This window comes from Hydractinia symbiolongicarpus, chromosome 15 (assembly GCF_029227915.1).
Source record: "Hydractinia symbiolongicarpus strain clone_291-10 chromosome 15, HSymV2.1, whole genome shotgun sequence".
Lineage (NCBI taxonomy): Eukaryota > Metazoa > Cnidaria > Hydrozoa > Anthoathecata > Hydractiniidae > Hydractinia > Hydractinia symbiolongicarpus.
Window position 1 is genome coordinate 10,017,148 of NC_079889.1, and position 13,358 is coordinate 10,030,505.

A 13,358-nucleotide genomic window follows, 5' to 3' on the forward strand; every position below is an offset into this window, starting at 1 on the left:
TAATTGGAAATATAATATGTAAGATTAGTGGTGGATCTAGGGTATGCCAAGCTAGTCGGGTGGACGGTTCATTGTTGAAATTTTTTAAAAAAATTTCGCTTAACACAAAATCCTCCCTGGGTGCTTTCCTAAAATGCGGCGTGTTGATTTTCTGTAGATATGCACATTAGATATACAAATACGTATATTATATGTAGCTTAGCGCATATTTATAAATGATGTGGCGTAATACGTAAGAAACTGCCTGATTATCCTGCAACTTACTTTGCATGATGTTTTATCAGGGGACTCAAAATTCAATTCTTGTCTTCATTCACCGTAAAAATAGTAGCATGTACCCCTTAATTGAATTTGGACGCACTTGGACTTATTTTCAATTTGATTTTGTAAGGGGATAAAAAAGAGAAATAACAGTAATATGCGAACGTAAAAAGCATAATACAACCCCCGCAATTTTGAAATATGTACGTCGAAGTACGTCAAGAATATTTCATTTAGGGATAGTACCCTGTAAAAAACCGTTAAAAACAGGAACAAATGATGCTTCTCTTCGTCGTACAATTATTTGTGGCAACAAAAATACAATAATAAACAACATATTTAATTTTGAAGATGTATTATCAAAGTCATGAAACGTCCAAAAAACAAGAAGTTTAAAAAAGTTTTGCAATTACCCCCTGATTAATTAATTACGACTAACTTGTAAAGAAATTTTGTTGCACGATGTTGCTAGGCCATAGTAGAGCTAGAAGGTTTTTCTGCCAAAGTTTATCTATCGATTAAGTTGGATAAAGGAAATTGTTGTGCCTGATACTGTGAAGTTTCGAGTTCCAAGCAGATTTGAAGTGGAATGAAGAAGTTGCTCTTTTTAAATCAACGATTTTAGCTTGACAAAATGGTTTATTCTCGAAAAATCCTATTTTCTGGTGAAATTTGTTTATCGATAGACGGTGTTACTATGTTGTTATTAAGGTATGCAAAAATTCTAATGTTTTGCGAGTGTTTTTAGCTAGTTAGAATATACATAAAATGGGTGCTAAGACAACTTTCATATTTCTGCACTACCAAAATAATAGATCCACTAAATATTTGTAAAGCATTGATACAAAACGCAAGAATATATTGTCAGTGTTTCAGCAACAATGTGTTCTAAATGTTTTTTTGCTTTCCAATACGTAATTTCGGAATTAGGAAACCATCTTTAATTTTCAACTGCAGTGTAACAGGTTGCACTTTGAACCCTCCGTTTTCAGTAGCGAAGCTTCTAAAATTGCTAAAAAGAAAAGACTTTTTTGAGATTTTTGCCGCTTTTCTGGAGATGTTTTGTTTACGTGGGTACTGAGATACCTATTTTAACTATGCATGTAGCTATATTAATGGTCTGTCATTGTATCATATGTCAATCGCGATAAATTTCGATTTGATGTTTTCTAACAGTGGTTTGAGGCAATCACTTTTAATCAGTATCTGATCTCTGTTTACTTTTTTGTCTAAGCCAGTAACTTTCAAATTTCTAATGAGAGATATTACTTCTTAGCGGAGCTTTGTAACTTGATCAGTCTTTATGCACGAATATAAAATTTAATTTTTTGTGAACAATTTTTCTTTCCTTTTGCAGAATTTAAATGAACAACTCGTTGTACTGTTTGAAATTACGAGAAATGTCTGCGATCCTTTTCTGACCTTTTTTTTATAACTGAAGCTATCCACACGAAGCACACCAAGCATTATTTTTTGTTTATGAGTTGCCACTTATAATTTGCTTCAATAAAAAAAATTATTTATGGTTTCATATTGTTTATTTTAGATTTATATTCTCTTTAAAAGAAAATGCGTTCTTATGCCTTTTGTCAGCCTCGTTCCCAGGGCCTTTATGATAAAAGTGTTGGCCACTTAGAGAACGACTTAGGGTAAAGATTTAGGGATGACTTCGGTACTAAATTATGGATACCCTTGCAAGGTCGTCATTGTGTATTTTGATTTTGCTGGCGATCTTTGAATCGGAAACACGCGTCGCGATTACGAATGTATGCAGCCTCTTCTTACTTACAAGCTAACAATTTCTTCAAAAATATTTTTAGAGACCAAATTAAATGTTCAATAAATCCGCCTGTTAGTGGTTTAGGATTGAAATTAAATGATTTCGGAGACATTTTACAATTTTCGGAACCGAAGCTATCTGTCAGAGTAACAGCAACGTTAATTGAATTTAATTTCGTATGTATGGCCAAGGCCGGTCACGTGGTTTTTTAAGTGTTTAAAGGGCGTACAAGGCATGGAAGCGCTCACATGTCAATTAGTTCTTGAACCGTACACGATAAAACTGTTTGTCCACAATTCACTCGAAATGACGGAGCAACAAGAAGCGTCAATGGAGACAAATAACGCTGAACCCGACATACTACAACATCTAACAAACTACTTTGACCGTAAATTCCAAGAACAGAACGAAAATCTAGAACAGAGGCTTACCACTGGATCGAAAAACTTGGAAAAACGTCTTCTGGAGCAGCACAAGATCAGTAAAACCGAATTTAAATGCAGAGGTAATAAAATACAACATCAATTCAATAGCGATTTAATTCAAAGTCTAGAAATAATAAAACAACTAGTAAAAGATGGTTCGATTACAAGATCTTCCAAAAAGATTGATAATGTCATAGATGATCTCCACAAGCGAAACAAATGTATCCGTTTCGCAGATAAATCTCCGGCTGGATGGGCTGCTGTCGACGAATACTTATCCGACGATCTTGCCAGCGATTCAGAGGATGAAAAAAAAGATGAAGGCTGCGGAAAACAGGGCTCTGAACAAGAAAAAGGCGACCAAGAGAAAGTCAACCTTCGATCATGTTCCACGTCGGCCCCCATACCAGTCTTTTTCATTCACACACCCTTCGCAGCATCAAAATTTTATCCCCTTCGACTCACAATCTGCACCTCCGGGGAAGCCTATCTTCGGGCTATCTCAACAGCAACCAAGATTCGCAAATCAATACCAGCGAAGTTACCAACAGCCACAACAGCGAATTCTGTGTTTCGGATGCGGAAAACAAGGACATTGGCTAAAGGACTGCCCTGACCTCAAACAACCCTAAAGAAAAGGCAAAAGTAAGTGTGATACTGTTTCTACTGTATATATTTTTTTTGAATGCAATAGGTCTTATTCGCGCCAAGCTAATCCTCCACATACCGTAAAGGGCAATCTCAGGCGGCGTCTACCTTACTGGGAGAACATAGGCACTAATAAAACTATTTTAGAACTTATAAAATACGGATACAAAATTCCCTTTTTCACCACCCCTAAAAAGGCTTCTTTCAAAAACAACTGTTCGGCTCTTGACAATGAAGATTTTGTAAATAAGGTATTACACGAGTTACCTAAAACCGGAAGAATAAAAGAGATGGCTACTGAGCCACACGTGGTTAATCCACTGAGCGTTAGTTCGTCCAAAAATAAGAAGAGACTTATTCTTGACCTGAGACATGTAAACAAACACGTGTACAAACAAGAAACCACATTCGATGATTGGAAGATTTTCGGAGAATTTGTTGAGGAAAATGGTTTCATGTTCAAATTTGACATAAAACAAGGCTATCATCACATAGAAATTGCTCCAGAGCATCAAAAATATTTAGGATTTTCTTGGGTAACAAATGGCGAAAAAAGGTATTTTGTTTTTACAGTCCTACCGTTTGGTCTCTCTTCTGCCCCTTTTATTTTCACAAAAACAATGCGAGTCCTCGTAAAACACTGGCGAAAACATGCTATAAAATTTGCATGTTTTATTGATGACGGCGCTGGCACAAGCAATACCTATGAATCGACTCTGAGGGCGTCAAACTTCGTCCGAGACTCGCTTAAGAAATCTGGGTTTGTCGCAAACAACGACAAATCTCTGTGGAGTCCCACTCAAAACATGACATGGCTCGGCATTAATCTAGATCTGAAGAAAAAACTTTTTTCTATACCTTCCCAGCGAATAATTTCTACTCTTTCGAGTTTACAATTCATTCTTGATTCCCTACCGTACACGTCAGCACGAAAATTAGCAAAATTTTGCGGAAAAATCTTATCCATGAAATTTGTTATAGGCAATTTGGCCCAACTGAAAATTAGACGAGTTTATTATCTTATTGAATCGCGAATATCATGGGACTCCCGAATGAACATGTCACACGCTTCAGAAGCTGTGAAAGAACTGTTCTTTTGAAAGAACAATCTGCTAAAACACACTAAGAGACCAATGACACGGGGAAATACTCCCTGGTTAATCGTTTGTTATGATGCGAGCGATACAGGGCTGGGTGCACACACGTGGCACAAGAATAGAATGCATATTTCTATTAAGAATTTCACACTAACGGAAAGCCTAATGCACTCCACGTGGAGAGAGCTATACAATATTCGCTACAATCATTAAAATCAGTTTTATGCAACAAAGCAGTACTTTGGAAGACAGATAATTACGCGAGCCATTGTATAATAAGAGGAGGCAGCTCAAAGAAAAACTTACAGATATTGGCAGAAAATATTTTTGATATTTGTAAGAAACAAAAAATAGATTTAAATGTCGAATGGGTCCCAAGAAACCAAATTCAATACGCTGATAAATTAAGTCGTTATACGGACACGGACAATTGGGAAATCACAAAAAGCTTTTTCGAATACCTAAACAGGCTCTGGGGTCCATTCACCGTAGATAGGTTTGCTAATGACGAAAACAAAAAGGTGGGCAGGTTCAACTCAAAATATTATTGTCCGGAAACTGAATGCGTAAACGCCTTTAGTACCTCGTGAAAGGTTTTAAAACACATGCAGACCTGTAAAGCTTCGGGCACACTGGTGGCCCCATACTGGCCTTCGGCAGCGTTTTGGCCATTTTTAACTGATTCAACAGGGGACTTCCAAAAATTTATTAAAAACTTCAGGATCTTTGACAATCCCAATTTATGCGTTACTCAAGGAGAGTGCAAAAAATCCGCCATAGGTTCAAAGCATTTTAAAAGCAAAATAATAGTTTTCAAACTGCAATTTACATAAACCGAATCCACAGGACAGCGACAGCGTCGTCACTGGACTAAGACATGCAGTCACTGGACAAACAAAAACTCTTAAAATCAATAGGCAAGGTTTTTTACATTTTAGAACTCTTTGCAAGTCATTTTTACGCAACATTTGGAAAACGAAACTTTGAGGCATTTAGCAGAAGATCTACCAGAATATATCTTAAATTCCAGGGCGAATAACACGATAAAAACGTACTATTATTCTTTTAATTCATGGAATACATGGTGTCAAAAATATTCTGTATCAAAATTACCAGCTCTACCGCTAACAGTTGCGTTGTACATAACCTAACCCAAATGAACAGTTCTTATCCTAAAATCGAAATCGCATTCTACGCTATCCAGTATTTTCACAATTTGACAGGCTACAATAACCCATGCGACCACACTTTACCAAAAAATATGCTCAAAGCCGCTAAACGCCTACTACAACGTCAAACTCGCAAGAAAGACATAATTACGGTTGAACATTTGCACGCATTACATAAACAACTTGTTAAAAGCGAAGCTGTTAACCTTTACAAACTTAGAACTTTTAATATCTTTTTCTTGGGATTCTGTGGCTTTCTTAGGTTTTCGGAAATTAGTAATCTGAAAAGATGTGACGTCAATTACAAAAATAGCTTTATGAAACTGTTCATAGCGAAAAGCAAAACAGATATCTACAGAGAAGGACACTGGGTTTACATCAGCGCTTGCGGAAATGGGATCTGCCCAGTGTATAATTTAACTGAGTATATGAAGTATGTACCTGCTGAGCCTGATTCCTATCTGTTTAGAGCGGTCACAGTTACATCAAACAACAAATTCGGAAGTTTTAAAAAGGTGAATCGCCCAATCAGCTACACAACAACAAGAGAAAATGCACTCGATGCACTGGCATCAATCGGATTGGATAGGACAAGATTCGGACTCCACAGCCTACATGCTGGAGGAGCAACAGCAGCGGCAAATGCAGACGTCCCAGACCGTCTTTTTAAACGACATGGTAGATGGCGTTCGGAGACAGCCAAAGATGGTTATGTGGAGGACGACGCAGAGCATTTACTATATGTTACAAGAAATCTAGGCCTTTGAAACACCTACTAACCCTAACTTTTTCGTACATAACTACTACTACTAGAGTCTTCCCTGTCGCAAAAATAAAAAAATAAATAAGGTTATTTTCGGTTGAGCGCAGCGTATTAGAAAATAATTGAATTTAATTTCGTATGTATGGCCAAGGCCGGTCACGTGGTTTTTTAAGTGTTTAAAGGGCGTACAAGGCATGGAAGCGCTCACATGTCAATTAGTTCTTGAACCGTACACGTTAAAACTGTTTGATTACCTATAAGATAAGCAGTTTTATTTTGAATAGTTTATAATGTTGTTGTTAATAACAGTGTAATTTTTTAATGCTACCCTTAACCTTGGAGGGTTAGTGGCTGTAGCACTGGGGTCTAAGGATATGTTTCCCCATAGAATGCGGTTTTTCGCATCCGGCTTAGCCACGATTTCGGAAACATTTCGATTGTAAATTAGTGGTTGTAATTTAGTTCGTAGGAGATATAGATGTATTATATTGCGTTATGACTACCGATAGCACACGGTTCCTAACTAAGATGACAAACTATACATACATAACTACTACTACTAGTTGAAGTTCTTTGAGTCTTCCCTGTCGCAAAAATAAGAAAATAAATAAGGTTATTTTCGGTTGGGCGCAGCGAATTAGAAAATAATCTTATTCTGTTTTATTTTTTTTTGTTCTTCCTATTTTACCTAGTTAAGTGAAAATCGTTTTACCTTATCCTACGGAGGAAAATCGGTCCAACATTAGTTACAGAAAGTGCTTGCAAATATACAACTTATTTACTGTGAAACATTTTATTGTTGAGCGTAACAACATCCAATTGTACTGTATCAATTGCACTCCTTCTTGGAGATAAAACTAACGTTCTATTAAGCACACAGACAAAAATAAACAGAATTTAATTGGAGTGTCATGAAATTAACATCGCTGTTCAATTTGGCGGCAATTTTTTGCTTTTCCGATTATGCAAATTATTCAGCAGTTTAAGTAAACATTTTGTAAGAAGAAGAAGCCAAGATTTAAAAAATAAATATAAAAGGTAAAGTTTTACATAAATTAATTAATAATAACATACGGTATTATCGAATTTCTCAGAATTGCGGTGTAAATATGGAACAATGATATTTTATAATTATTTCAGTTCAGTTTTTTAATTCCTAAATCTTCTGTTTTAAATTTAATAAAAAATGATGTTTGCACGTTATTTCATTACACGTTTTTTTATAAGAACCTGTAAAATATGACTTGATGTTGACAGTTCTTGTATATGAGGCTGGCTGTCCTTATGTTTTAAGCTTTTTAAGACTGAGTTGTTGCTCTTTTGTTTTTAATGGATTTTTACGGGAATGTTTACCTGAAGGTTTTCTTGAATGAGCAAGTGGGCGTTTTTTGTTGCATTTGTTGTAGGTGAATTATCAGTAGCTTGTGAGAGAGAATTACAAGAAAATTTATTCACTGTATTGTGGTAATTTCATGGTAAAATATAGCCTAGTTAACTAAGCTTTCTTCTCTAAGTTGATAAAAGGAGTTTCTCTCAAACAAAAGCTAAAAGCGAACCAATGACTCAGCGGAAACCCCGAGTTTAAATTGAACAATGTGATTAATCGCTTCGAAAGCCATTTTATTTTATCTGTGAGTTGTTTACCAAGCTTGGCCACATCTTACTATGGTAAAAACATTATAGTTTACTAATGTTTCTTAGGGGTGAGTGAAACCACTCGCTGGATTATTCGGATGAAAAGGGCTTTCCCCGACATGTACCACGTGAGCAAAGAACAATAGAAATAGCCAATAAAAAAGCACGGGCAGAATTTGGTCGCAGAAAAATCGTTTGAGACCCACCGTTATTTTTTCCCACCTTAACTACTCCGATTTCCCTGTGGTAAAAAAAATTACGCTGGGTCTCCTGGCTAGATAAAATACGGTCTCAGGGTGTTTTCAAAACAATGATGTGTGCCTGAGACTATTCCTCTTTTGTTCTTTTTTTTCGGCAAAAGAACGTTGATGTAAAGTTGCCCTTTTAAAAAAATGTATCTTATTTCCGCGCGTTTTCTTTTTAATATACAGTAGAGTCTCCATAACTCGAACCTCTATAACTCGAATCTCTCCTTAACTCGAACAAATTCGTTGGCACCGTGAAAATTTCCTAATAAACTCTTATAAAAAAACCTCTACAACTCGAACCTCTATAACTCGAATCTTCCCTTAACTCGAACAAATTTTTTTGTCCCTTGGAGACTTTTCTCTCCATAACTCGAATTTTCTGACATCATAATCAAAATTCGAACAGTTTTCCTGATAAATTGGGTCTAAAAATCTTGTTAATACGTGTTTTGCAGGCCTTATTATTAATTCGAATGATTAATGATGCGTCATCCAAACCTTTCGAACGTCTTTTTCGAACGTTTTCGAGAAAATCTAAAGAATTTCAAAAGAAAGACACTCTCATAACAATGTCGTCTGTGGCAGGATCAAAGCGTCGAATTGACAATAAGTCGTGCAAAATCAAGTACAAAGCTCTTAAAGCGTTGGAAAAGGGTACTGCGCCAAAGGATGTGGCAAAAGAGTTCAAAATTCCTCCAAGCACCCTGTCAACTTGGAAAAAAAATAAAGAAAAGATTTACAAGCAGTTTAACAACGGGCAAACATCGAAGAGATCAAAGCCAGAAAAATTCGAAGATGTGAACAAAGCTGTTCATAAATAGTTACTTATGATGAGGAGTGAGAATATCCCAATCAGTGGCCCGATGCTGAAAGAGAAAGCTCTTGAGTTTGCCGAAGCGTTGGGTGTCGAGTCATTTCAAGCTTCGCAGGGGTGGATGGCTAAATGGAAAACCAGGTTAGTTGACTAAGATTTTGTTTGTTTATCTTCGTGAAGATAAAATCTAAAAAAATGTTACAATAGCTTTGGTAGTTGTTTTTTCAAAATATCAATAGACTCTCTTTCAGAGAGGAAGGATAATTTGCATGGGACTTTCATCCCTAATCCATCACCAGCATTCAATAACTTTCCAGTAATTGTTATTTTGCAAACATTGAAGCTGTCATTCTTCAGAAAGTAAAATATGACTTTTGCAAAGCGTCCTGACTTTCCTAGTGGTAGATGTCCAATGATTTCTCCATCATTTTTCTTGACTGCAACTGCATATTTATCCATTTTATTTGTTGGTTCCATGAAACCATAAAATTCATCTCCAACAGAGGGTGTCCAATTACTTTTATAAACATGATACCCCATGACAAAAGCGTCGATTTCGTACGTAATAAGTTTAATGATAGGAAGTTCTATACAACAAATAATGTCTGTTAATCTTTTGACTTGTTGGACTTTCATGGCTTCCATGCTTTCTTTCACTCGTCAAAACTTCAAAACTTGGTAAAAATCGAATCTTTTTCTATTCGAATTCTTTCACAAATCAAAACATGGTAACAATCGAATGTTTTCTATTCAAATCATGGCCATGGCATTCTAAATTTAGAATTCCATGATTCGAATCAAACAAAATGTAAAGCTCCATCTACACTAGTCACAACTACAGAGATAAACGTTTTTCTCATCCATTCCTTTCAGGTATGGAGTATCCTTCAAAACCATCGCTGGAGAATCACGGTCCGTCACTGAGGAAATGACAGCGCCATGGTCGGAAACAACATTACCAACCATTCTCTCCCGCTATCCTCTGGAAGACATTTTTAACGCCGACAAATTTGGGCTTTTCTTTCGATGCCTTCCCAATAAAACTTTGCATATGAAAGGTGATAAGTGTTCTGGAGGAAAACACAGCAAAGTTAGACTTACTGGTTTAGGTGCTGGTAATGCCTTGGGGGAACGATTGCCAATGTTTGTAATCGGCAAGTCCGCCAACCCTCGTTGCTTTAAAGGTGTCAAAACACTACCCTGTCGATACCGTTCGCAAAAGAACAGTTGGATGTCTGGAGAGCTGTTCGAAGAGTGGGTACGCGAGCTTGATCGAAAATTCTCTGTCTCTAAGCGAAAAATTGCTTTGATTATTGACAATTGTACCGCACATCCTCATGTTGAAAACCTGGAATGGGTAGAATTGATCTTTCTTCCTTCAAATACCACGTCCCGAACCCAACCTATGGACCAAGGAATTATCCGCGCCCTGAAAGCAAAATATCGATCGCTAGCAGTGCGGAAATTGATAAAAGCCTTGGACGAGGAAAAATCGACTCCGAAGTTCTCGATTCTTGCAGCTATGTACATGCTAAGGAAAGCATGGGATGATGTTTCCAACAAAACATTCACCAATTGCTTTCGAAAATCAGGAATTTCCCAAAAGGATGCAGAAAGAGCGATCAACGAAGATGACGACCCTTTTAAAAGTTTAACCAGCGAAGTAGAAGAAGACCCAATTCCAACCCTCGATGCTGAACTCTCTTACATAAAACGAAGGTTTCCTGACCACATTGATTCTGACTTATCAACTGAAGATTTCATTGATTTTGACATTGAAGTCAGTACATCCCATGGGCGTCTGAAGACTGCTGACATCATTGCTGAGATCACTGGAACTCAAGACGAAGAATTAGAAGAGGTCGACGAAGAAGACAAGGAGGAAGAAGATAAGATCACAAGACCGACGGCCGAGCAAGTGCGTACAGCTATCAACGTCCTCGAAGACTTGAGTATTTTTTCACATTTTGGAGAAGAAATGATAGCTTCCCTGAGGGACTTGAATCGTAATATCGCCAAAGATTTTGATATGAGTTGTAAGCAAACAGTTATCACCGACTTCTTTTCTAAATAAACATTAAAAAATTCAATAAAAGTGTATTGTTTTGACTTTCATTAACCTAATAGCCCCCTTAAAGTTAGACTTAAGATTAAATATAACGTTTTTATCCAGCTGGTTCACGTAAAGGGAGGATATTGCGCTAAAAGTTGAAAACCTCTACAACTCGAATATCTCCATAACTCGAACGATTTCCTTTTCCCCGTGGCTGTTTGAGTTATGGAGACTCTACTGTACTTTATTTTGATACGCTGTCTGTTAGCTAAAGTTTTCAACATTTCAGGTTAACTTTTAACCCTTTAACTTTCTATCCTAGTTAATACTATTCTTTCTGATGTGTTACATTCACTAATGTAATTTTTACTAGCTGCAATTTACGCTTTATGGCTACCTAGCTAAAAAGTTTTTACTATTTTACGCCATCGCCATTTCTCGTGCTACACGAACTTCCCAACGATCCGCCATTTTTGTTTATGTTTAAACATGGTTTTAGATAAAATACGAATAAAAAAACCTCGACAGGTTGTTTTATTAAAACTATTTTTATTAAAATAGGTTATACTGTGGTATGAACAGGTATATATTAAACATATTTTCATAACAGCACATTAAATCGTGTTTTAAGTTTAGGTATAAATAAATATAATTCCAGGAATTTCATGAAAACTTAGCTTCTCCGCAAGTCAGGTGCCTGTTTGTGTTAGCACAGGACTTGTGTATTTATTTAAGCCACTGTTATGTTGCGGGAAAATTTCTCTAGTTGCGACAAACAAAAGTGATTTTTTTACATTCTTCTACAGGAACAGCTATAAAATATCCTTTTATAAAAACGTTCTGGACTTTATTAAACAATTTTGAAAGAAGCAATCGATAAGAACTAAAATTATATTATTAACTTTTTACACAGCACAGTATAAGTTTTAAGCCCATAGCAACCATAATGGTAGCTACAAATGTAAACAAATAGCATTGCCGAAGAATCGTTAAAACATAGCTACATACATATCGACTCAAAAATCAAGTTATAGTAAATCCTAAATCTCGAATCACACCGTCAGAAAAACAGCAAGAAAATGTTAATAAACACAAAATGACTGCGTTTTTAATATAAACATTCATCAGCACGAATGAACAGCAAGCTAAACAGCGTGGAATTTGTGCAACGAGTGAATTTTGGCTTAAAAAAACGTTTAAACCACGCTATATACGGTTATTCGGATGTTTTGTTTCCCTTTGTACATGTTTTTGAAAAATTGAAACAATGGAACAATGAAATTTAAATCGAACGCTTTTTTAATAAACATTTTACTTTATATCGAACGTTCTACGCGCAAATGGACAATTCTGACGCCTTCAATATGACTACTATAACACCTCTGCACCTAAAACTGACGAGTTCCCTTTTTCGGGTACGTAGTAGTCTCTGCTTTTTAAGTATTCTTGGCTTGGTTTAATCTGATGTTCCTGTGGCTGCCAAGAGCCTCGAATGTGCCGTCTATGGATTAAAAGACGTTTAATACAAGTAGAGTAGTTGAAAAGCTACTAAAAGGAATAAAAATAGTTACCATGGGCGTTAGTATGTACTTAAGCATGGGATAGAGTCTAAATGAAGGGTTTCAACCCACTTTGGTCGAATTTACTTTTCCGTTGTGTTCTCGGATGAAATGTGTTTGAATTAAATGCTAAAAAGTTGGGTTTTTTTCATTTCAGATATTAATTGTGATATCCTTGTGTCGACAGAGAAATATTTATAGATTCCACGCAGGTAAAATAGGCGTTTCGTAATCGGTTAAAGAAATTTGCGTTTCAAGGGAGCCGGTAAACCAGACTTCATCTTTGCCGACATTAAAACCAACATTGTTGGCCGACGTATTGGCTCGGTTTGCTAATCATCTAAAAACGTTTTTTCTTAATTATTGTGAAAAAGTAAAGTAAAGTTCGCAAGTTAGCACGGTTTACCATTCTAGATTTTGGAATATTTTGTCCAAATTGTGAACAAGCTTAATTACGAAAAATGTAAGCATTGTAAAAGTTAGGATAGAACTAGCACCAAATCTAAAAGGTTGCGATAAGAAGATGTAGATATCAAGTTTGTCCTAACAGTCATCTTAACGACGGCTAAGTTTTGAAATGTTTAATTTAGTGGTTGGTAACCCTATTCAGTCGGGGTTTTTCGAACATGCTATGACGGGGGGGGGAGAATCCCCCCCCCCCCCTCAATAACTTTTTATAGGGTTGTTCAAATTGAATCAAACTTGGCACGCTTATAGTACGTCAAAAAAGGAACAAAATGGCAGCAATAAATTTTTGCTTGCGTCAGCACTTTTCTGTGACGTCATAAGAAGTTTGAAATTCGTTAAAAATGCCACTATTTGCCTAAAATTTAATTACTTTGGTTTCCAAGCGAATTTTGGCAATCTGTTTGAAATTGCTAAAAGCTTGACAAAAGTTATTTAACA

At 36.3% G+C, this 13,358-nt stretch overlaps 2 protein-coding genes across 2 annotated transcripts; both read left to right on the top strand.

Moving 5' to 3' along the window:
• Positions 1-5,367: 5,367 nt before the first annotated feature.
• Positions 5,368-6,147, top strand: LOC130628709 (uncharacterized). Its single transcript, XM_057441693.1, has one exon. The coding sequence runs from the start codon at positions 5,368-5,370 to the stop codon at positions 6,145-6,147; it is 780 nt and encodes a 259-aa protein (XP_057297676.1).
• A 2,709-nt stretch (positions 6,148-8,856) lies between these two features.
• On the top strand, positions 8,857-10,914 carry LOC130628710 (tigger transposable element-derived protein 4-like). The gene is made up of 2 exons (XM_057441694.1): positions 8,857-8,981; positions 9,714-10,914. Exons 1-2 carry the CDS (start codon positions 8,857-8,859, stop codon positions 10,912-10,914), a joined length of 1,326 nt encoding a protein of 441 aa, XP_057297677.1.
• The last annotated feature ends 2,444 nt before the right edge of the window (positions 10,915-13,358 follow it).

Excerpts from the sequence above, each read along its gene's own strand:
- LOC130628709 (XM_057441693.1), top strand. The coding sequence starts at position 5,368 with ATGAACAGTTCTTATCCTAAAATCGAAATCGCATTCTACGCTATCCAG.
- LOC130628710 (XM_057441694.1), top strand. The coding sequence starts at position 8,857 with ATGAGGAGTGAGAATATCCCAATCAGTGGCCCGATGCTGAAAGAGAAA. Across the intron at positions 8,982-9,713 it reads ATGGCTAAATGGAAAACCAG|GTATGGAGTATCCTTCAAAA; the intron begins GTTAGTTGACTA and ends CATTCCTTTCAG.